The 26,342-nt window shown below is 36.4% G+C and overlaps 1 protein-coding gene across 2 annotated transcripts in view; it reads left to right on the plus strand.

The window, feature by feature from the left end:
* The window catches only part of ARHGAP15 (Rho GTPase activating protein 15), a 704,757-nt gene that overhangs the window by 476,880 nt on the left and 201,535 nt on the right, over positions 1-26,342 (plus strand). For both annotated transcript variants that reach the window (XM_040228227.1, XM_040228226.1), the window contains exon 11: positions 14,095-14,172. In XM_040228227.1, the coding sequence (XP_040084161.1) occupies positions 14,095-14,172 (78 nt within the window). The remainder of the gene's footprint in view (positions 1-14,094; positions 14,173-26,342) is intronic.

Below are 26,342 nucleotides of genomic sequence, written 5' to 3' on the forward strand. Positions count from 1 at the left end.
ATTAAACTGCCCTGGTGGTGAGCAGAGATCTGCCAAAATCTTTCAATTAATCACTTTTACCTTCAGGGCAGAGTTAGGCCTAAGAGTATTTCAATAGGTTTTTATTGGAACAGGGTTATTTTAGATATTAAACTATGTTGCACAAAGTAAAAATAATGTTATTTTTAAGTTGCTACTCTTGTTAAATAAAAGTTGGCAAGCATTCTTGGGGCCTGTATTGTGTCTGTGTATTTGTGTATGTGTGTGGCTTTTTCCTGTGCCGTAAGCATCATTGATTTAGAAAAGTGAACAGCCGTGAATTAAGTGGTAAATATATTCATATAATCATTTTCATTAATAAGATGTTATAAATAATAGAAGAAAAGTTTCAAGTGTCTAATTCTTTACAATACAATTGAGATTTTTTTCCTACATCTTCAGCAGTAAGTTAATTAGAATCACCTGCATTTCCTTGGGTGGACACCAAATGGATTGCAAACAAAAACAGATTAAAATAGCTGCTGGAACTCATGTCATACAGATGACAAGATTCACAAAAAGGACAACAAGGCACTGAAAATGTTCACTTTTCAACCCGTTTTAGAGGAAATTGAGCTCTTGCAACTTCTCTGTAAAAGCTGCTTGTAAGTGTTTTGCTGAAAGGCTAGAATGGCTTTGTTTCTGATCCCTTGATGAGTGAGAGAAATGTTTAAGAAAGATCACTTTACAGAGAGATTCAGGCTGAAATGTGATGACTGTGATTCAAGCCAAGCCAAAAATTACAGTTCAGAATGAAAGGGGAGGGACGTGGTTTGGGAATCCATTTTCCCACATTCCTGAATCTCAATCATCCCAGCCAATGTTTAAAAAAAAAGTCCAATGGAAAACAATGAGGTCACTTTGTTTAGATGTTTAAAAAAATAGAGGTGGAGGGATTGAAAAAAATGAGGGCAAATATATAAATTTTAGATCAATATACATTTCAAGTATGATGGGATGAAAGACTAGACTTTATATAACTATAATGACTTCATCAGAGAAGGAGCCGTTTTTCAGTGTTTTCTTCTTGTTTGTGTTGGTAAGCCTTTTATTGCATATCTTTAACTTATAAGAAAGTTTGTTGCTAGAATTTTAAAAAGAAAAAAAGAGCACATGGGCACAGTTTACAGATTACTCTTCTGTAGCCCCCAAGCTTTCCTTAGAAATGGCATCTTCAGGCAGCTTGTTTTCTATTCATAAGCCTGCTGTGGTCATGTGCTCCTGTCTGGACCTCAGGTTATGTTGGCATAGTGAAGCGAAGTGAAAGTCGCTCAGTCGTGTCCAGCTCTTTGCAATCCCATGGATTATACAATCCATGGAATTCTCCAGGCCAGAGTACTGGAGGGAGTGGTTAGCTATTCCCTTCTCCATGGGATCTTCCCAACCCAGGGATCAAACCCCAGTCTCCCACATTGCAGGTAGATTCTTTACCAGCTGAGCCACCAGGGATGCAAACTACCAGATGATGGCTGACCAGGTTAGACTTATTTATTTTGAAGAAACACTCTCAGTCACAATACCGAAGGAATGATTTATTTACATCAGCATGATCACAGCATAACATAACAGTAGAACTCAGACCTACAAGAAACACAGAGGATGATGAGAGGAGCCAAATACCAATTTCAATCTCTATATCTTCCAGACACAAGAGATTTTCCTTGAAGACAAATGCTGTCAGTTAATAATATCAATATTCAGAATCATTGGCCAATATTTGTCTTCAAAACTAAGATTTATTAAAAAAAAATAAGCATCTAAGAGAGTTTATTAAAGACTATTTCTAGGTACTTTGTTTTCTATATTCTAAAAATCATTTCAGGTGGTTATCTTTAATCTTATCAATCAGAGATTAGGATTCCTAGTGAAACTTCACAAGCATACTCAAGCTTTCTTGAGGTTCTTCTTGCTGCTGCTGCTGCTAATTCACTTCAGTCATGTCCAACTCTGTGCGACCCCATAGACGGCAGCCCACCAGACTCCCCGGTCCCTGGGATTCTCCAGTGGGTTGCCATTTCCTTCTCCAATGCATGAAAGTGAAAAGTGAAAGTGAAGTCGCTCAGTCGTGTCCGACTCTTAGTGACCCCATGGACTGCATCCTACCAGGCTCCTCCGTCCATGGGATTTTCCAGGCAAGAGTACTGGAGTGGGGTGCCATTGCCTTCTCCATGAGGTTCTTCTTACTTTGAGTTTATTTCCAGTATTATTCAGGTCAAAAGATTGGTATAATTCTGTAAGTTATTTATTTATACCATCCTTCAATCAAATGTCATTTAGTTTCACAAATCCTGTCTTCATTGCCTTCTCCGAAAATGGCATTAGTGGACCATGCCATTACTCTCAGCTGACTTTAAAAAGATACATGAGACTCAATGAGTAAAAATGAGGGACCACGTTTGGGATAGCATTCTTGGACTGGCGTTTCATTATACCCAGAATTTAAACAGGGCATACAAATGGCTTTCACCTATGTCACACTAACCATACTGGAAGTTTTTCCCCTTGTCTTTTCCATTATTTACTTATATTTAATAGTTCATAAGTTAAAAGGTGGACTTCCCTGATGGCTCAGATGGCAAAGAATCCACCTGCAATGTGGGAGACCTGGATTCAACCTCTGGGTTGGGAAGATCCTCTGGAGGAGGGCATGGCAACCCACTCCAGTATTTTTGCCTGGAGAATCCCCATGGACAGAGGAGCCTGGCAGGCTACCATCCACAGGGTCACAAAGAGTCAGACATAACTGAGCAACTAAGCACACACAAGTTAAAAGGTATGATTTTAAAGGCAACTGTCCAGTAGTAACTCTGATTGGACTATCAGTTGCATTAAATGTATGGAGGTGATATGCAAAAATAAGCCTAATGCATAAAAATAATCAGAGCAAATGGAAACCGGGACCTAGCCCTCGGTACTCATGTGAGTTTTCACAGGACTTTTCGTATACTACTATCTGTGTTTCTAGTTGATAATGGTATGCATGTTCTCTGTGTGTGTATTCAGTCGCTGTGTCCGACTGTTAGCGACCCCATGGACTGTAGCCTGCCAGGCTCCTTTGTCCATTGAGTTTTCCAGGCAAGGATGCTGAAGTGGGTTGCCATTTCCTACTCCAGGGGATCTTCCTGACCTAGGGATTGAACCCATCTCTTTCATCTCCTGCATTGGCAGGGAGATTCTGTACCACTACTGCCAACTGGGAAGCCCATACATGTGCATTTGCAATTATGAGACAAGTAGTGAAAGGCAATGGCACCCCACTCCAGTACTCTTGCCTGGAAAATCCCATGGACGGAGGAGCCTGGTAGGCTGCAGTCCATGGGGTCACTAAGAGTCAGACACGACTGAGCGACTTCACTTTCACTTTTCACTTGCATGCATTGGAGAAGGAAATGGCAACCCACTCCAGTGTTCTTGCCTGGAGAATCCCAGGGACAGAGGAGCCTGGTGGGCTGCCGTCTATGGGGTCGCACAGAGTCGGACACGACTAAAGTGACTTAGCAGCAGCAGCAGCAGCAGCAGTGAAATAGTATGGCAAGAAGTATAAATACAAGGGAGAAATTCCAGTAGTGAGGAATGACAGTGCACAGTGATGCGGATGTTTCTGTGTTTCTGGTAACGTTTAAAGAATTCAGTGTGATTCTTCTCTACATGTTGGAGTATTCAGTATCCTACCTTAAAAGAATTGACTATATGGGAAGTAAATGGTTTTCCCAATTTTTTCAGCAATGTAACTCTTTATAAGAATACTTAATAATAAGTAGGACAGCTAGCTCTTCCTTCCATACACAATCCCTAAGTATTAACACTGCAGATCTTTTCAAGGCATAAGTGGTACAATATGGAATGAGTAAGAAATGTGATCAGTAACACCCTTAATACTTGGGATATTTTATCCTTTTCCTCTTCCAAATTTAAGTTCATCTTCCCAGGCTCCCAGGCTACCCAAGACATTAGGATTGCACAGAATAGCAAATATGGCATGATAAAAAATATAGATAGATAGATGACTGATAGAAAAATGATAGGTAAAAGATTGATAGAAAAATAATTTTGCTGGTAAAGAACCAGCTTGGCAAATAAGGAGATGCAAGTTCGATCCCTGATAGGGAAAGATCTCCTAGAGAAGGAAATGGCAACCCACTCCAGTATTCTTGTCTGGGAAATTCCATGGACAGAGGAGACTGGCAGGCTACAGTCTATGTCATCGTAAAAGAGTCAGATATGACTTAGTGACTGAACATAGATAGCAACATAGGCTACAAAAACAATATAAAATAATGTTTTATTTATTATCATCACAGTATCTAAACAGTCTTCTCAAGGGAAAAAAACACCCTTCTCTTGGTGACCTCTCTTCAGTCTAACATGTTTTTTTAATTTATCAACAAATACTGTCTCTTTCATATCTTAGGAAGACAAAATTCTTCTTTTCCATATGAATCCATAAAATATCTGGTAGATGAAAAACTTATTTCATTCATAAATAAGTAACCTAAAATGGACTGCTACCAAAATCAAACAAAAAAGTAAAGGAAAATTGATAATAAGCATTTTGTCATGATATTAAGAAGGAAAACAAACATTTATTGCAACAATTATCTTTATGAAACAAGAATTTATTACAGAGATACAAGGAAGGTAGAAAAAAATCAAAATAAGATAAAAGTTTAAAGGAACAATGGTTCAAGCATAAAAAAGAATGAAATAATGTCATTTGTAGCAACATGAATGGACCTAGAGATTTTCATACTGAGTGAAGTAAGTCTCATTTATATGTGGAATCTTCACTTCAGTTCAGTCACTCAGTCTAGTCTGACTATTTGTGACCTCATGGACTGCAGCACGCCAGGTCTCCCTGTCCATCACCAGCTCCTGGCATTTACTCAGACTCATGTCCATTGAGTCGGTGATGCCATCCAACCATCTTATCCTCTGTTGTCCCCATGTCGTCCTGCCTTCAATCTTTCCCAGCATCAGGGTCTTTTCAAATGAGTCAGTTATTCGCATCAGGTGGCCAAAGTATTGGAGTTTCAGTTTCAGCATCAGTCCTTCCAATGAACATTCAGGATTGATTTCCTTTAGGATGGACTGGTTGGATCTCCTTGCAGTCCAAGGGACACTCAAGAGTCTTCTCCAACACCACAGTTCAAAAGCATCAGTTCTTCAGTACTCTGCTTTCTTTATACTCTAACACTCACATCCATTTATGACTACTAGAAAAACCATAGCTTTTACTAATTAGACCTTTGTTGACAAAGTAATGTCTTTCTTTTTCATATGCTGTCTAGGTTGGTCATACCTTTTCTTCCAAGGAGCAAGCATCTTTTAATTTCATGGCGGCAGTCACCATCTACAGTGACTTTGGAGCCCCCAAAATAAAGTCTCTCACTTTTCCATTGTTTAACCATCTATTTAGCATGAAGTGATAGAACCAGATGCCATGATCTTAGTTTTCTGAATGTTGAGTTTTAATGTGGAATCTTTAAAAATGGTTATTTACCAAACAAAAAAAAAGGATTCATGAAACAAATAAAAGAGAAAACTACACCAAATAAAGCAATCTCAGTAATAAAAGGAACATTGTCAAAACCATAAATGACAGTAGAAACTTCTGATGACAAAGAAAAATACAGGAGTGAGAAAAAGATGAGGGGTAATCTGATCCTGGACCCTATATTAACATATTCTGCCAGCATTAGATTTAGAGACACATAAAAAGTGTTTTAAATATACTTAATTTTTCACACATCTGCCATTTAGATTATTATTGAAAAGAAAATTGTATATGGCGGCATCTTTGCAATCTAGTGAAACTTTTGTTTTAGGCATTAAAAAAACCTCTCTATGAAAAATAACTAGGGCCCCCATTCAAATTTCCAGACCAAGAAATCATGTTTGAATTCTCCTTCCTCAAAGATCACCCAGTGAAATAAGAGAAAATATATATTGGGAACGAAAAACAAAGAACAAGTGGTGCTGAAAAGAGAAAAAGTGCCATCAGCAAACAAGAAATAAAAATTCCAGGAAGACAGAAAGCAGATGGGATCAAACAAGTGAACATATTAGAGCAAAAGAAGCATCATTCCCAGACACCATTATTAGGTACAGTTCTTGCTTGGGATGTCCTAGAAAATATCCAACCTTAGAGTTGACCAAAAAAAAAAAAAGCAACAATGGGCAAGAGGGCAATAAGTAAAGTAATGCACAAAATATTGTATCTAACATGTCAAAAGCTGAGTCCCTCTCCATTTGCCTTGTATCAAGGAAGAGAATAGATTCAACTGAGAATAGGTTCTACAAGGACAAATGAGAGGATGCTGGCATCTGAGAAGGAAGGCAGTGGAAAATGAAATGTCTCAGGTCTTCTACAGCAGACACAGAACTGGAGAACTTTGCTCAGAAACAAAATAGTACAAGTGCTCCATAGCCCATATAAGTCCTCCTTACTTGGTAGCTGAAGACCTCTAGCCTGCTATCTGTGTTGTGCTGTGCTTAGTCACTCAGTTGTGCCTGACTCTTTGTGACACCAAGGACTGTAATCCGCCAGGCTCCCCTGTCCATGGGGATTCTCCAGGTAAGAATACTGGAGATGCCCTCCTCCAGAGGATCTTCACAACCCAGGGATCAAACCAGGTCTCCAGCATTGCAGGCGGATTCTTTACCATCTTAGCCACCAGGGAAGCCCAAGAATACTGGAATGGGTGGTCTATCCCATCTCCAGGGGATCTTCACAACCCAGGGATAGAACTGGGGTCTCCTGCATTGGAGGCAGATTCTTTACCATCTGAGCTACCATGGAAGCCCAGTCTACTATCTACTCAACACTGGTTCATCCTCACTCAGCCTGACAATTTAAGATTGGAGCCTGTTGCGGGACATAATAATAATAAAAATAGTGTACAAATACAGAAGTACCCATGACTGTCATTTATTCTAGTTAATTTGGTCTTTTGTCAGAGGAGTATTCTGATATTTGAACATCCGTCTTAAAGAAGTTCTAGATGGAGTGAAAAGAAAGAGTAGGAGGAAGGATATATAATGCAAATAATATAAGAAAATGTTTTCTGATTGAAGGTCTAGATGTAGACACATGTGAGTGAAATTTTACTTCTACAAGTTAAAGAGAAAATCTTTTTTAAAACCTGAAGGTAAAAGAAATTTACCTGCAAAGAATCAACTTGATATCAAACGTAACAGCAGAGATGCTAGAAGATATGGAACATTGCCTTTCAAAGTTAGAAAAATTTAAAAATTTTAAAACTCAAATAAATACTTAAATTAACAATTAAATATGAAGCAAACAGTCTTTTTTAAAAATAGTTCATTTGTAATGTTGTGCTACCTTCTTCTGTATAGCAAAGTGTCTCTGTGGCACTGCTGGTAAAGAACCTTGTGACACTAGTGGTAAAGAATCTACATGCTAATGCAGGAGACATAGAGATGTGGGTTCAACTCCTGGGTCAGAAAGATCCCATGGAGGAGGACAGGGCAACCCACTCCAGTATTCTTGCCTGGAAAATCTGTTGGACAGAGAAGCCTGGTGGACTACAGTCCATAGGGTTGCAAAGAGTCAGACACAACTGAGTGACTCAGTATGCATGCACACATACATTTCTATATACATATATATAATGAATATATACATATTCTTTTTCATATTTTTCCATTATTATTTGTCACTGTGTACTGAATATAATTACCTGCACTATACAGTATGACATTGTTTTTATCAGAAACAGTCACTGAGATAGAAGAAATAAGAAAATTTACCAACCACTCACGTCTGCAAAAAAAAAAAAAGAAAATCATAACTCTTAAAAAAGAAATCCAAGAAGAAATAATAGTAGAATACAAGAGAAGAGTAGTAGTTGACTCTGACATAGAGCTGCACCATCCAATATGGTGGTCATAGACCACATGTGGTTGTTATTTAAAATAAGGTAAATAGAAATTCAGTTATTCAGTTGCATTAACCACATTTCAAGTATTCAGCAGTCAGCCTTATGTGGCCAGTGACTGCTGGTCTAAATAGTTAATATAGAGAATATTTCCATAATCATAAAAAGTTCTATTGGACAGTGCTTAATTGAAGAAATGAAGAGGGCTACAATGGAAGAAAACACATGAGACTCTGACTTTGATGAGATCTCCTTTGTGGAAAAAAGGTGAATGTGGGACCCAATCACAGTCACTTTCTTATAAATAATGACTAATATTAACCCATAGATAAGCCACAAAATATTTATAGAGAATAAAACAAAATGTTGTAAACTTCAAGAGCATAAGCAATAATAACAAAGAATAAAGTTGGAAGTTATGAGAGAGAAGAGAAGGGTAAGGAAAAGTAAAATGCAATAAGTTCCTTATTTTCTTATACACAGCAAATTTGGTATATTAAGATATAGAAATAGACAATAGACAAGTGTAATTAATAATAACAAAGAGAGGGTACATAGATAAGTGGTAGAAACTATAGACTCTTTATCTTTTCTGATAAGGAGTGAATAAATACCATTCAAAGTCAATAAATTAATAAACAGAAATGTGATACATTAACATAAAATAAGTAACAACCAAAGAACTAAAACAGAACTGTTAACAGTGACTGTCTTTGGACAGCAGGATGAGGTATTTATTTAGGTTTCATTGTATTAATCTTGTATGGATTAGTTTTCATTTTTACCAAGGAAGTATATTGCCTCTATAGTAAAAAAAAATTTTTTAATGATTATTATAAAGTCAAAGTTTTTCATATAAAATAAAATCATTCTTGACAATCAGAATTGTGTCAACTGTTTTTAAGGTAGTCATTCTTGAAGGATGTGTATCTCACAATAAATTAGTAATAAAGCCAGCAAAAGGTACAGGATAAATACAAGCCATTGAGACAGAGTAGAAATTAAATTTAGAACGAGTTTCCAATTATATCCTGTACTCTCAGTCACTGAATTTAAAGTGTGTGATCAGATCAGTTAGCAATATAAAGTTGGAAACACTTCAATTTAGAGGAGGAAATATGTGCCATTCAAAATGGTACAAAACCTCTCCTCAGATACATCTCCAAAATGAAGCAGGACCTTTAGAAGAACAGAAAAAGAAATGGGCAGCACTCTTTGGGGGCACTCCGGGTGTTCCTCTGCTCAGTTGTTCTTGCCAGAGGGAGAAGCCAGACCAAAGTATTACGAGAATGACTCTTTTTGCGGTAGCTCTGGCCTCCTAGGAATTAGGAAGTGCCATAAATCTCAGGAGAGAGACTGTGCAGAATTCCCAGCCCATATTTCAGACTTCAGAGGTTCAGATGCATTTTGTTATATTCCAGAAAAACAAGCAGGCTTTTTGAGCCTACCTCTCAACCAGTCTCAAACTCTACATCTTCGTGGTTTGTCCATCGTTTGAGCTACCAAGAATGCTACCTAATCCACAGTTTGCAGCTATTTCTAACAGGCTCATCTGCATTGTTAAAAACTACCCATATTTTGGCAGATAAGTCAGTCAACTCTGGAAACAGTGTTGGTCTCTTAGATTTCCTTTTGGAAAGTGTCTAAGATTTATGGTGGGAATTACTCATGACAGCTGCATTCTTTCCACTGGGTTTAGACCACCATTTGGTCTAATAACTCCTAATTGTGTGTCTATCCTAGTCTAAGCGTCTTCAAAAAAAAAAAGTGAAGGAGGGGAAGGACTTTTGAAAATTCCCTGCAGCAATACCCAGTGATTTCTGTCAACAGTATACACTATTTTGGAACTTAAGAGTGTCAGCTGATGAGGAACAAATAAAAGACATTTCAGTGAATGTGGATTTTTTAAGAGAATTTTTCATCAACATTACATTAATGCTGGCCTGATAAAAATAAGCATACAATGTTTTAGTTTCATTGTGTTCCCAAAGTATTTTTAGCATAACAGGCAAAATTCCTGTCAGCATTTTCAATCAGGGTATTTTCTTGAAAGAAGTACCTCGTAAAGTGATTTTTCTCCAAACTTCACCAAGGCACAACATGTGTACCTTGAAGATATTGCTCATTTAAAAATCATAAGAGGTCTAATTATATTTCCAAAATAAGTAGCTTCCAATCCAGCAAGGATAATGTGGTCATGAAAAGGATGTCCAAATCCACCAATTTACATTGGTTTGGTTTGGCATGACTTTCAAAGTTCTTGGAGCAAAAAGAGGATGGCACATGAAACTTTGTAATTTGGGTTCAATTCACAAGACTTGGGGTTTGCCATTCCATGAGCTGTTCAGGGAAGAGCTAATCAATTACAAGACTGTACCTATGTAATTTATAACTGCTAAAACTCACTGATGTGTTCCAGATTATTTTGCAACATGTAATACCCTCCTTTTTAATATCTGCTTTGTCATTTTCACTCTATTTATGTAATTTTAAAAGTATGATAGCAGAGGAGCATGAGCCATTCAAAGCAGGAGCCACAAATGTCAGAGACTGTTATCCTTCATAAGATATATGGTGTTGATATATCTGAATCTAGAGGGCTTGGAAGTTCTGTCAAGTTAGATTCAAATTGCATCTAATGTATTTTGCTTTACTCCTTTATACTTTCTGGTTTCTATCGTGAGCCACAGAGCAGTTTCTCTGCTGTGACTTAAGTCTGCAACCACAGTGGTCGCACTAGTCTGAATTATCCTTCCTGTCTCCATTCCCAGCACTCCCTTCTTTTATTCCAGAAGAAAATTGGCTTATTAATTTAGGATGAGGCTGCTTTGTTTGAACAGTAGAGTGCCTTCCAATTGCTCATATGTAATATATTCAACCCATACTGCTCTTTCAAATGTTTTTGATTACTGAAGTTAAAAAAAAAAAACTTCTACTGAAATTTATGAAAGATCAAAGGGATACTTCCTATGTAGTAACATCAAATTTCTATAAGAGAAAAAGTTTTTAGGTAGTAGGGAATTTCATTAATTGAAATTCAGTTTAAAGCTCTAGACAACAGATGCATTTCAATAACATTTAAAATAATATTAGAAAAGAAAAATTTCTAGCTTCAAAAAAATTGTACTTGATTTTATACCTATAGAGACATGTTTATTAAAATGAGGCTTAATTAAGGTCTTTATTTGCAAAAAAAAAATTTTGGAATTCAAATGATTGTATTTACTACTGACCTGTCCAACTAATTAAAACTTTTTTTCACTTTATTGTAATTGTTGTTAATTGACATTTCATTTTTAATCATTATTTTAAATAGAGCTAACTTGATTTCTTTTAAAAATGCATATTAAGATTTCTCATTTGGGAAATGTAGATCTACATATTCCCTCAATATTTCTATTTTTCAAACTAATTTTTTTCTCAACTTCCTTCAGAGCAACTGATAACTTACAGGAAAAAAATCAAGATAATTTTCATTTAGGGAAATTTTGTGATGACAAGCAGATGACCTCATTCACCATTCATGGTTCTGAATGACCTTTGACTATTTCCAAACCAAAAAACTATCATCAAAGGCCCCAAAGTTGCCATTCATAAACATTTATCTCTAGACAATATGGAGCCACTGAAGATCATTTTGGAGAATAGCTTCAAAATATTCTTTGTAATGGCTACTTGTTCAGAAATATTACAGATACCCCCAACAGGAAAAAATTTGAAAGGGAGACACTTACTTGAATGCATAAGTTTTAATATTTTAAAAAGCTATAACATTTTTTAAAAACACAGAAGTTAAAGTTAAGTCAGAAAGATTATCTACATGACAAAGCAAAGAAGAAAATGGTATAAAATTACAAAGTTCCAAGCACACATACATAAACTGAAGACCAACACAGTCCAGTGCAAAAACTGAAAATCAAACGTTGGAAAAGATTTCATTGACTCTCACATTTAAGTTGTCAAGTACACACGGTGCTTAAAAACAAACTGGAGCGCACTTTGATTAATGCAGCTATTTTATACATCAGGAAAACAAGGACACACTTGATTTTTATAAATGTATGTGTCTTAGACATTTTCACCACATACTAATAGGTGTTCCACCTCATCTAAATTCCTCATAAATCCGTAGTTCTCAGGAAGGGACAGAGGCTTGCTAATTTATTGTTAGACTATTGTAGAACTACAAAACTCACACCAATTAATACATTTGTTAATAGCCATTCAGTTTTATTGAAATTGTATACAAGTTATTACAGGAAGAATAAAACCATAGTGTGGACTAGTAGGTGGGGCACAGAGGATTTTTCAGGCAGTGAAAATACTCTGTATGATGCTTTAATGATGGAGGCATGTCATTATCCATTGTTATTATGGGAGCTTCTTAGGTGGCGCTAATGGTCAAGAACCAACTTGCCAATGCAAGAGACATAAAAGACTCGGGTTCGATCCCTGGGCTCAAAGATCTCCTGGAAAAGGGCATGGCAACTCACTCCAGTATTGCTCTCTGGAGAATCCCATGAACAGAGGAGCCTGGCAGTTACAGTCCAAAGGGTTGCACATAGAAACAGCTAAAGTGACTTAGCACGCTTGCACATGTCATTATACGTTTGTCCCAACCAATAGACTGTACAACACCAGGGCTGAACCGTAATGTAAGCTACGGCCTTTAGATGTACTGGTAGTGTTTCCTCAGTTTTAACAAATGTATCACTCTGGTAGGAGATCTTGACAACAGGAGAGGCTATACATGTGTAGAGGCCAGGGTTAGGTAGGAAATCGCTGTACCTTTCCTTCAATTTTGATGCAAAATGGAAGTTGCTCTAAAAATAATGTCTTAAAACTGAGTGAATAATGGCTTTGATTTGTGCCATTAGTACTAGTATTACACATTATGTCAGTCTGTCCTAAGTTACTGATGATATATTTTGCACAACAGCAGAAATGTTCTTACTATAAAGTACATAAAAATAGAAATTGTAAAACAATGAAGGAATTCATTTCATGTCAGTAAAGACTTTAAAAAGACTTTATTCTGTTATACCATGACAGTAATTTTTATCAGTTTATGTAATAATAACTATTGTGAATGACAATGTTTAACAATGGTGCTGTATCACCTCCTTAGAGAAACTGCTGAGGTGCTGACCTCTATGTTAACTGGTAATCTCATCTAAGTGTCTTTGAGGGCCTGGGCACATCAAGGAATATGCAATCCTGATATTAAAATTATGTTATCAACATTTCTTATTGATAATAATAGTTTCTGAATAAGGGTTTCTCTTTTCATTTTCCTGTTTATCCATTTTCTTCTTTTTCATTAACTGGGTCATGGAAATAACCAGATGATATAGATATAAATAAATATGTGAAAAACAAGTGGTTGATTACCCAACCCACTGCCAGGATAAGTTATTTTGAATTATAGATGACTAGTTTTAAAATAATCTGAAACTGTTGTCACTTTCTTGTCAAGGATTTCTTTTTATTTTTCCCCTCTGTAATGGAGAATCCCATTACCTACAATACACAAGAGACTATCAAAGTAGTTATACATTGAGAGTAGAATTTTCATTCTGTAGTTTCAAATAATCAGACCAATACATGTTATGCCATAGGGACTGCATGAAAAAGAAAATGAAACCAAATGGAAATGAATGGAATCCCTCGGAATAGAATAAAATGAATAGAATAGAACAGAATAAGAATAGAATATGAATAGGAGAAAGGGAAGAAAAGGAGAGCGTAAGAAGAGAAGTAAGAAAGCAGTTAAGGGGAGAGAAGGAAGGAAGGAAGAATTTTTAAGGAAGGGAAACTTCACAAACACCTTGGGTAACTTTATCTTTCCAACAAGGGTCAATAATACACATATACATGAAGGTTCTTCTGCGTACACCACCCTCAGGTTGATTTCGGTCTTTGGGAATTAATCATAACTATACTGTGAAATTCCATGCTACCTACTACTCTTTTATGTTTCAACTACAATCAAGTTTGTCGATGGTTAGCTGTTACTGAACTTAACGATTAGTTTATTTGGATTAAAATATTGAAAACTACTTGCTTTAGGAAAAAGAAATTTGTTTTCTCTGTGAGGAAGAGATAGTATAATTATTATTTTTCTTTTATCATCTCAGTCTTAAATGAGTGAATATAAAACATGCCCTTTTGTTTTCAGGTTTAGATGTTGATGGAATATATCGAGTTAGTGGCAATCTGGCAACAATACAGAAGTTAAGATTTATTGTCAACCAAGGTAAGTGATTTCTTTACTTCAGACCTTTTTTTCAAGTAGTTTCATCTCTAACAATACTTTACACTCTCTGCTGTGTGTATTATGAATATAGTTTATTGGAAGATGAGTACAATAAAAAGGACTAGCTATTACATTGTGTGAAATAAGTAACAAGTGAAATATGAACTAAAAATGAAGAAGAGAATAATGAGTAAAAAAAATAAACTAGCTTTGAAAAATGTTGCTGACATTTTATACACATTTAATATATGTTGATAATTGAATAAATAAATGAACAGTGGAAAATGTAAGAGTCAAAATCACAAATGTTAGAAAATATATAATTGGTAAGTAAAATAATAAAAATTATGAAATACATATATCATCAAAGGATTACAAACTAGAACATCAATGATATACTACTACAAGTGAAATAAATAACAAGTGAAATATGAACTAAAAATGAAGAAGAGAATAATGAGTAAAAAAATAAACTAGCTTTGAAAAATGTTGCTGACATTTTATACACATTTAATATATGTTGATAATTGAATAAATAAATGAATAGTGGAAAATGTAAGAGTCAAAATCACAAATGTTAGAAAATATGTAATAGGTAAGTAAAATTAAAAATAAATAAATAAATAAAAAGAACCAGGAGTAGAAAAAAAATAGAAGAAAAAATAGAAAAAAAAATTATGAAATACATATATCATCAAAGGATCACAAACTAGAACAACAATGAAATACTACTACAAGCCTATTAGAATAGCTAAAATTTAAAACACTGACAGCACCAAATGCTGACAGGGATGTGGAGCAACAGGAACTCTCATTCATACTAGTAGAAATGAAAAATAGTACAACTAACTCAGAAAATACCTTAGCAGTTTATTATGGAAATAAACTTATTCTTACCTTATTACCTAGCAGGTGTACTCCTTGGTACTTACCCAAATGAGTTTAAATCTTATGTCCACACACACACAAAAAAACTGCACAAATATTTTCATTAATTTTATTCATATTGGTAAAATTTTAAGGCAACCAAGATTTCCTTTAATAGGTGACTAGATAAACAAACCAAAGAACATCCCTATAATGGAATCTTATTTACTGATAAAAAGAAATGAGCTATCAAGTCATGAAAAGGCTTGGAGAAAACTTAACTGCATATTGCTAGGTGAAGGAAGCCAGTCTGAAAATGCTATATACTATATCATCTCAGCTATACGACATTTTGGAAAAGGCAAAACTATGGAGATTGTAAAAGATCAGTGATAGTAAAGGATTTGAGGGGAGAGAGAGAAGAATGAGTGAGCATGGGGGATTTTTAAGGGTATGAAACTATTCTGTTTGATATTGTATAGGTGGATACATGTCATTATACATTTATCAAAATCTAAATAATATATAACCCTGAGTGAGCCTTAATGAAAACTATGGACTGTAGTTAATAATAACTTACAAATATTGGCTCATCAGTTGTAACAAATGTACTACATTAATGCAAGATCTTACTAATAAGGGAAATGGTGGGGGAGTGGACAAGTATAAGGGGGGTATATTGGAAACTATATTTTCTATTAAGCTTTCCTGTAAACCTAAACTTCCTCTAAAAAAGACGGGAATTTAAAAAATAATAATTAGGAAATGTTTAAGAAAATAAAAGATCGAAACATCTTGAGATGTGAGTTATACATGTGGGATAAAAACGAGGCACTCTCTCCTTGTGTCCTTGGCATCTATTTGATTCTCCTATGCTCTGGTTTTCATCGGTAAAAACAGGAAGGAGGTGCTTTGGAAATACTTGTGAGAATGAAATGAGATAAGATGTGGTATTCCCTTAGTAACATAACAGACTCATGGTAGTTGTTCAGTACATCTAAGTTTCCCTTTCACTTAAAAAGTCAATAGTGTCTCACTGCCTTCAGGAGAATTTATAGAGTCTTCATAATCTGGCTTCCCACCTACTTCTAGCCAGATGCAGGCCCTCAGAATTTCTTTCACAATACATTCATAACTGTACTTCCTTATTTACATGCTGTTGTATTTCTTAATGCTTTTGCATACACTCTTTCATCTACTTGCAATATCCTCCTATCATTTCCTTCCTATCCCACATACAAAAACTTCCTGTCTCATTAGATTTATCCTTATTCTTCAAGGCTCAGATTATAAATCATTTTCTCCAGGGAGCCTGCAACATTCCTTCAGTCAGATTCCTTCTCTGGGTGCCCATTATGCTGGGTAGTTAAATTTGCATTCGTACAAGCATATCTAACTTCTAAAATTCCATCTAAGACCCAGATATTTAATGCCATTCTTTTAAAGAAAATTTTATCAAATGTATTCAGTGATTATACTTAAGAAGCATTACAATTTGAAAGTCTTGGAATAAGAAAGAAGAGCATACTGTTTGAAATATCTGTCTACTCCCTGAATCTCTATACACCTAAAAAGGTAGGATTTAAATCAGTCTTGTATCTACTCTCATTAACCAGTAGCTCTTGGAGTGTCCATGCAGGGAGCTCTTAATATCTGTTGTATATTGTCTGTGTGTGTGTGTTGCAAATAGGAGAAGTATTAATACTAAGAAGCATTAACCTCTCCAGCAGTTCAGCTTGGGTTGAACCATGTTTTTAAGTGTTAACTACAATGCTTTTGGCCAGTGGCCACGTGCTTCTTATTTCTGAGCATCTCTGTAACTTTCCCTGTGAATCAGCTGGTAAAGATTCTGCCTGCAGTGTGGGAGGCCTGGGTTCTATCCCTGGGTTGGAAAGACCACCTGAAGAAGGGAAAGGCTACCCACTCCAGTATTCCGGCCTCAATAATTCCATGTATTGTTTAGTCCATGGGGTCGCAAAGAGTTGTACAGGACTGAGTGACTTTCACTTACACTGTAACTAAGAATCTGTTTGCTCACTAATATGTACTTTTGTCTTTCAGAATTACTGTCCTTCATGGGCAGAAGGCAGAACTGAACATTACCTTATGTATTCATATTGGTCCCATTGGCCTGAACCAGAGTACACCCTCTGTGGATAAAAATTGGATAAAATAGCCCCAGCTTTTTATAACCGTTCCTGTTTATAACCAGCTAAAATCATCCTTCTAATATATTTCATACAGAAACCATATCCTGATTGGGATTCTAGACAGCTGGGCAACACATTTCTTCTACAAAGAAGAAATCTCAAAACAGAAGCCATGCTAGAAACAAACACTAGTTGCATTTCCTGCCTTTAAAAAAATTATGCTCAGCAGTTTGAAAAGAAAAAAAAATCTGCAATGAAAATATGAAATCTGTCCATCTCATATTTTGCAAAACTTCAGCATCCTCTGGGGCTGTGTAACTGCTCATGTTTCCATGAGAGCTGACAATGTAAAGCTGGACAGAGGCCTGAGTTGGTATCTGGTAGCACAGAATTGTCAGTAAACTGTCTCCCTGGTTTATAGCACTGTCAGAATGCAATACACTCAGCACAAATTATGCTGTATTAGAACCTTTGATACTAGTGATTTTGTCCAAGCTATGTTGTGTTCTTTTTTTTTTTTTTTTGGCTTAGATGATAAACGATATGCCAGTCTCCCTCAAATTTTACTAATCAGATTATCTTGTGAATGAAATTACAGGAGTAGAGCTGTAACATTTGTTCTAACACCATACCTTCCCCTTCTCCATGCTGGTTGCTGACAACAGAGCTGATACAGGAGAAAATCAGTGCTGGATACAAAGGGACTGACTGTGTACATCACTGTGATTTCCTCTGTGTGTGTATGTATGTGAGTGAATGTGTGTGTGTGTGTTTGCAAGCATGTGCGAGGCAATAAAGAGGCAGTCCAGTGATAATTCCTTGAAAAGCACAACAGGATATGTGAATGCAATGCATTCCTTTTTGTATTCTAAGATAGAACATAGTTCTATCTGGTTTTGGCACACCCTCTCTGTATTAACACCTTTTATCTCCTCCATGTTCACATTCCACAATGTTTCCTTTTCAGAAGGTTCTAAATGTATATTTTTTAAATGAATAAGCCCTACCCACCACTAGACTAGACAAATGAAAACTGATTTTGGTGATTTTCAAGAACAGTTTAATTGCAATTTATGTATTTCACTAACTTTCTTGAATGCTATAATCATCAGCAATTCTAAATACACCAGTTGAATGATTCAATTTGTTTTGGTTTTCTGTTTGACTCACTAAATCAGTAGGAATTGGATACCCTTATTATACTTCCAGATCAGATGGCATACAAGTTAAATTCAAAGTGATCACTTTTGAAAAGCATTTCCTAATTGTAACTGGTAATGATGAGGATAATAATAATTACTATTATAAAAGTAGCTAACATATTTTCATAATTTATTATCTGCCAGGCACTTTACCAAGTGTTTTACTTAATTAATTTAGTCCTACCATTCCACAGAATGTGGGTTATTACTGTTTCCATTCTAAAGGTGAGGAAACTGAGACCCAGAAATGTTAAATAATGCCCTAAGGTCACAAAGCAAGTGAGTGAGAGGGCTCGGACTGGAACCCACATCTCTGTGTCTCAGAGCCAGTGCTGAAAACCACTGCTGGGTTTGACTTTGCCCATTTATTGATTGTTTATTACCTCCTTACAAAAGTGAAGATCAGTCTCTTCAAGTTTTACCCACTCCTTAGTGGCTTTCTATTTTCTGGTATTTGTAAGTGACAAGTACTGTCGTAGGAGTTTGACTGAAACTTTTCAAGAGAGAGAAATGCCTAGGAAAACGCCAAATGCTACAGTTAGGAAGAAGTCTGACGCCTGACGCTACCATTCTCAGTAGAGCTTCATGTATCTATGTTTGGAACAAGAAACTACCACAGTATTCTGTTGTGACCCTCACAAAGAGTCATGAAAGACTCTAGATTCACTGGCTATTGATGCATTAGTGAGCCGTGCTCTTCCCTGTTTGTTATATTTGGTGACAGCTTTCAGTGACATTTTGCTGATGCTTCTCCTCCATTCTATGAGGGCAGCCCCCAAAGAAACTAGTCTATGACCTTAGATGTCAACTTATCATCAGCCAGTGACACTGTGTTGATTCTTAAGCATGATCTGTGATACAACTTGTGTGTGGGTCCTTTTACAAAGGACAGACTTTAGCACTGAGGATGCCGCATCCCTGTCTTGAGAACTTCTGAAAGTGGGTCTTAGAAATCCCACCAGTCTGAACTCCCCCTCCTTTGACACCAGAATTCTGGTTTGAGCTGCCCATCGGGCTTATTGGTCAAACTCTAAATTCAGTTCAGACTCCTTTTTATATCACTTAGAAGCTCTCTTTTACCTTTTGGAAAAAAAGAACAAGGAAGACTGGCATTCTTTTTGGAAATATTAACTGCAAAACTTTCTAAGCCCGTGAGACAATAGAGGACTGTGAGGCGCTGAGAGAAGAACTGATTGAGCGTTTTCCAAACTGGTGTTTCTTGGTACACAATAACAAATCTTCCCTCTAAGCATTTCTCTGAACTGGAAGAAGTTACTTCTTACCAGAATTTTAGACATGCTTTCCATATATAGAAAAATAATTTAAAGGAACATTCTCAGGGACACCCTCCTTCACTTTTTCACACCCAGAGGAACAAAATATATAAATGCCATAAATCTCCATGGCCAAGAATCTTAATTGGGTATGTGGGTGTGTGTACGTGTGTGTGTGCATACGATTGTATGTGTGTTACTTTAAAATGGAAGAAGATTTTTTTCCCATTAATTTACAGTCTTATACTTTGCATATCTTTATTCACCCAGATCTTACTGGCATAATAATCCAAATTAAATATTGGCTTAAAGAGATGAACTTGCTTATTTTGATCATGCTAAGAATAAGCTCCATTGAAAATAAACTATTAGAGGAACAATTTTGTGCTGCCAGCTGTATCTAAACTACTTTTATATAGATTTGTACCACAAACCAAAAGAAAGCAAGGCGTTAACTTTAGTAGCTGTCCTGGTGCTTTTCATATTTGCAGCATCAAAAATTGAATAAGAGAAGAGGAAAGCGAGAAAGAATGTGAACAATTGGCAGTTTCACCATGAAATAAGCAATTGGATGAAACAGAAAAAGATCTGGAAAAGGATTTCAAAACTTCTAGTTCTGTTCTCATAAAATAGCCCTTGTATCAAGTCCATTCATTTTTCTATTAAGAGAGTTTATATTGCCCTCTTATTATTTTTAAAACGAGGTATTTCTTTAAGCCTACTCCCCTCTCACCACCAACCACAGCAACAACAAAACAAACTGTGTTATTTGCTTTATCCATTCCACAGGGCGGTTTTTTGGTAAGTTGAATCATTGATATTGCACCTTTCTGGCTTCCATGTGACAAGATTATCTTTTAACAATGATTTATTTTTCCCATTAAAGCTGAAAAGATCACTTGATCATAAAAGGGCCAGACTCTAACATCATTCAGGGCTTTGGAAACTTTCTCAGACCTCATTTTTCAGCTACATTGAGTCAGAGGGCTCAAAGACTATTGATGCCGAAGCTTGTATTGCTTCCTAGCTGCTTAAGAAAATGTATTTGTTATTAGTAAGTAACACTAAACACAGAGGTCGAAACAATAAGATCTTCACATGCCCATATATTTATATGTTTTTAGTTTCATGTAATATTCAAATAATAACTTCCAAATATGTTTAGTCTTTAAAGTAAACAAATTCTACCTGCTTATTTTTAAACAAATGACACCATTCATTTATCGTGAACTATATTTTACAATTCATTATATACTAAGCAATAAGAAACTGACTTAACTCTGTGGTGAAACAATCAAAGACAGAGATCATCTAGTCAGGAAAGAACACTGGGTCATCATCGATGAAACTGCCTCCTTATCTTCATTCCGAGCTATTTGTTAGTCTAATAGAAACTACGTTAACCCTTTCGAATCACAGACTCTCCATTTCCAAAATGGGAATAATAATGAAAATGTAAGGACTTTAAAAACTCTGAATCAAGCAATGATAATCACTATTAGATTTAATTAAGATGACAAGTAGTTACTTGAAATCAAATCAATATTACTTGTCTTAATAATAACATGATACTAAATATTAATAATCAAATATGGCTTTTGGCTTCCACATGATTGAGTTTTCTCTGATTAAAATAATATTATTTTTCTTTAGAGACTATCCAATGATTTGTCTCATACCTAGCCAAATTCATAGGAAGTCTGGGTTAGCTTTATCTTATCCAAAGTCTTTTGGGAAATTCCAGATTCCAAAAGAATAGCCTCATGTACATTGGAGAGGAGGAGTAAATTCTACTGAAATTTTCAGGCCTACTTTAGTTGTGCTTTTTCCATTGGGTCAAAAAATTGAATCCAGAAATTAGACCAATCAGAGATGTGTGACTACCAACCTTCAAACAAACCTCTATGGATATTTATAAAAATCCATCATCATCATTTATCATTATTATTAGAATTAATGCATAGTCATTAAAAATTAGTAGAAAAACACATTGAACTTACTTCTATTCTAAACAAAGTCTAAAGCATTGTTTCCCAGCCCTGACTATATTTCAAAATTGTATTGGTTATCTACTGCTAGGTAACAATGTTACCAGCAACTTAGCTGCTTAAGCAACACACATTTATAATTTCCCATTTTTGTGGGTCAGAAGTAGATTAGCTGAATTCTGCATAAGACTGCAGTCAAGGTGTCAGCCAGGCATGGGCCCTGATCTGGATGCTCAAGTGGGGACAGGTCTGCTTCCAAGCTCCCATGGTTGTTGGCAGGATTTAGTTCCTTATAGGTTGTTGAGCTTAAGGCCTCAACAATACTGGCTGTTGGTCAAAGGCCTTGTGGACCTCTCCATATACCATCTCACAACATGGCAGCTTTCTTCATCAGAGCAGTTAGGGAGAGAGACCAGTGGCTGAAGCAAAGTTGTAATCTTTTGTAAGATATCAAGAAGGTTATAACTCAACACCTTTGGTGCATACTGTTGGTTAGAAGCAAGTTGTGGTTCCTGTCCATACCTTAGAGGAGGGGATTACAGAAGGCATGAATACAAGGAGGAAGAGATAATCAGGTATCCTTGTAAAGTCTGTCTGCCATAAGAATCAAGTAGTGGGGCTTTTTAAGTTTTTTTATTTTATTTATTTTTTACAGATCATGGCCACTGTTTATTTATTTTTTAAAATAGTGTATAGTTGCTTTACGATGTTGTGTTTCTGCTGTCCAACAAAGTGAATCAGCTATATGTGTGTATATATATATCCCCTCCTTCTTGAGCCTCCCTCTCTCCCACCCACTATCCCACTCCGCTAGGTCATCACAGAGCCCGAGGCTGAACTCCCTGTCTTATACAGCAACTTCCCACAAGCTATCCATTTTACACATGGTAATGAATATATTTCAGTGCTGCTCTCTAAATTTGCCCCCCATTCTCCTTCCCCCGCTGTGTCCACAAGTCCATTCTCTATGTCTGCATCTCTATTCCTGCCCTGCATATTTGATTTTTGAAGTTCGGTCATAAAAACTCTGATGCAAAAGGCTGAGGTTAGAGCTATAAATATTCATTTTCAAAGGAAAACTTTCCAGCCGAGTCAAGTGCATAGCCAGGTCTGGGAACCCCTGTGCAATGTCCAACTAGTTTTATTCTGGCTATTTAGAGAAAACATGACCTACAAACCAAAAGACATCTGAAATGTATTTTTAAGAAAAGAAGAAATAGACTGTGAACCCTTTCTTGTTAAGCAATTTCTAATGATAAACGGTTTCTCTTTGACTATTGATTGATATAATAATGTTAACTAACTTTATGAAGTCTGAGGCATGATTTAGAATGTAACTAAGAAATTAATGTCATGAATGTAACATGTATATTATTCATATGATTAAAATTGCTGGCATTTTTCATAACTGCAATCCTTTTCCAATATTGTAGATTCTGGAATAAATGAAAAGGGAAATTGTTGTGCCTAAGGATTTGCTAACAAAACTAAAGGGTAAATAATATTTAAAAATGTAACAGAATAATACTGACACTGATGATAGCTAGTGCTTATTGAGAATCTACTACATGGCAGGTATGCAAAGTTAGAATTATTTCTAATCCATATAGAATTTTGCTAGGTAGATAAACTTTATTATCCACATTATGCATACATGAAAATCATGGTTCAGAAAGATTAAGTAACTTTTCTAAGGCCACAAGGGTAATATGTTTTAAAGCCAGACAATGAACCCACTTTAAACTGACTCCAAAGAATATGTCACTGGTTGCTGGATTCAATTTACTGTAGGGGAGGGAAGAGAGAGACATTTTCTTCTTTTTAACATCAAAGAACCAAAAACCACTTCTTATTATGCTACTATACTTTCTTGATGTCCAGTCTGTGGGACTCTTATAAAAGGAAACCTCATTTTAAAGTGTTCTTTCAATAAATAACCCCTAACTGCCTGTGACTTCATGGAGGGTAGTAAGTTTGATTCATTTTTGTATCCCCAATACAACAAAGTGCACAATACTCTTTAAGGGTTAAATAACGATTTGGTGCAACAAAATAAGAGAATGATGAACTTCTGATAAACTCCTATCAAATGATATCATAGGTACATTGTGTTAGGTTCTACTTCTTAGGTGTCTCAGTAAAGAACACTCAAGCGATATTTTGCATTTATTTTCTCCCAGACTCCTATAAATTAACACTTAATTTAGACTGGAAAAAAAATCATGGGACACAAAGAGTGGAAAAATCCCAAATTCCCATTCTCTGCCTCAGTGAGAAAAAGCTTGAGGAGAGATGATTTACTGCATGTCATTGGCTATTGGGCAAGCCAGGCATGCTATAGGAAATAGTGGTGCTACTTTGCTTGCCATCTTGGCTCTCCAGAATGTTGGAAATGACAAAATAGAGAGAAAATCAGAATTGACTAAATAGGGATGAAATTAATTGTTTTACTCTTGTTAAGTCCATGCACTGAATTTTGAATTCTGAAAGTATGCTTTGGTTTTTGTTTTCACACAGGAAAGTCCCTTTTGCCAATAATTTTGGCTTCAGTGACTCACATATGGCACCTCTTTTTCAAGGCACTCCATGTAGTTGAAAAGCATTTCCTAACAAAAGTGTGCTATAGGGGGGAAAAAAAAAAAAAGAGAGTATTCTCATTACTTCAAAGTTTCTTCTAGAAAGAAAAAGTCGCAAGTATAGAGGGGGAGGAACTTTTTCAGGTCCCCATAAACTCCTCGAAGAGAAGCATCCAAAGTTTACAAAGTTAGGGGTGAAGCAATGATCAGATGAAAATCTGAGTGACTTAGAGTCATGCGGACTTCAAAATCATCCTCCTGATATGCCCTCACATTCATGGCCTACTGGAGATGTAATGGTAGGTATGCCTGTCCACTTTCCTCTTCTCTGAGGGTCCTGAGACATCAGAATTGATATGAAAGTGAGAAGTGAGCTTCATAAAGTAAGATTTTGGCTTTTACACCATTTGTTCATTGACAGACACTCAAAACCTTCTTACTATGTGCCAGGCAACATGGAGGATGCTGGAAATACAGCAGTGAATACAGCAAATGACATTCTCATTGACATGGAGCCTATATTTCCATGGATATTCGAATCTAATAGCCAAGAAACCTGTTGGTCTATTCGATGTAAATTAATAAGGAACTCCCAGGATTTGCAGGCCCCACAGATTCTTTCTCCTTCCTATCTCTCTGACCTTACTGGGTCCCTGTCTCTCATCTTACTATTCTCCGACCACCCTGGCTTCCTTCCTTCCTTCCTCAGACACATGAAGCTCATTTCCTTCCCAAGGCTCTGGATTCTGATCCTGTGGACCTAAAATGTGCTTCCTCTAGTCCCTATTGGACTCACTCTTCTCAACAATCAAAGCATCTTTTCAGCAAGACCTTCCATTACTAACATGTCTGAAACATGCCTCTACTGTATTCACCCATTCATTCTTCATCCCAATGTTTTGTTTTCTTCACAACACAGACTGCCTGAAAATGCCTTGCTTCTTTATTTGCTGCTTCAGTTACTGCCCTCCCCCTCTACACTGTAGCCTCTATGCAAGCAAGATTTTGCCTGGTTTGGTCTCCTAAGTAACCCCCCAGTTCTTACTATACTTAGAACATAATAGTCTTCAAGTAGGTTTTTGCTGAATGTAAATTAATTCCTTAAGTGAATTAATGAATAATGTTGGACCACCAGTGATGGTAGGCCTGAATAGACTACCAGGCTTCTTAGGGCCAAAATATTATATAACCCCAAGAAAAAAAAATATTCAGAGTTTGAACGTTTATGTCCAGTCGACCTGATAAACCACCAACTTCTCTCTACCTATTACCTCCACATGAGGTCATAATCTGATTGTCCAACATGGACCAGGTAATAAAGACTTGGCAAAATAAAGAGGCAGCTGATAAGATGGAAGACCAGAGCCAGCACTAACATCCTGGCCCAACAGGCCAAGAAAAACTGCCTAAACAATGGGCAACTCTCAACCCAGGTGGTAAGACCACAATTAGGCCTGTTGTCTACTTGTGTGAGTCCACAATGTGATTCCTCTCAGTGATGCTGATGATTGCCAAGCCTCTGACAGCCCCCTGCCAGTCTGCCAAAAGCCACCTTTCAAATTGCAAGGCTGAAACTGCAAGGGACTTTCGGTGGTCTTGCGATGCCCCACCCCCAAAAGTATTATAAATTTAAAAGTATATAAGAATCAAGAAATGAGGAAAATTAGTTTAAAGAATAAAATAAGACTTTAATTTGCCTAAGGGTGACTTGAAATGGAGATTTATTTATTCAAAAATATTTACTGAAAAGCCTTGTATGAGTCAGGGTCTCTTCTAAGTACTGAGAAGAGCCCAAGGGAGTCAAGATCAGATGAAGTATTCATTTTGATGTCAAGTGATAGATAATAATCAAATATACAAGGTGCTTACTAGATAAGCCAGGAGTCAAGATGGTGACATGATAGAGAATAACTGAAGGGATGAGGAAGATGTTCCTCATTTCCGATGGTCTGTGAAGATCTCTTTGAGGAGGTGCCACCTGAGTAGAGACTTGCCCTGAAAGGAAGGACACAAAGATGTGGAGGGAGAAATGACCAGGCAGAGGAAAACTGGTCCCAGAGAATCAGGGTTTGTATGACCTCAGGACACGGAAGTCAGAGAGATGGGCAAAGCC

Source organism: Oryx dammah, unplaced genomic scaffold (assembly GCF_014754425.2).
Source record: "Oryx dammah isolate SB20612 unplaced genomic scaffold, SCBI_Odam_1.1 HiC_scaffold_27, whole genome shotgun sequence".
NCBI lineage: Eukaryota > Metazoa > Chordata > Mammalia > Artiodactyla > Bovidae > Oryx > Oryx dammah.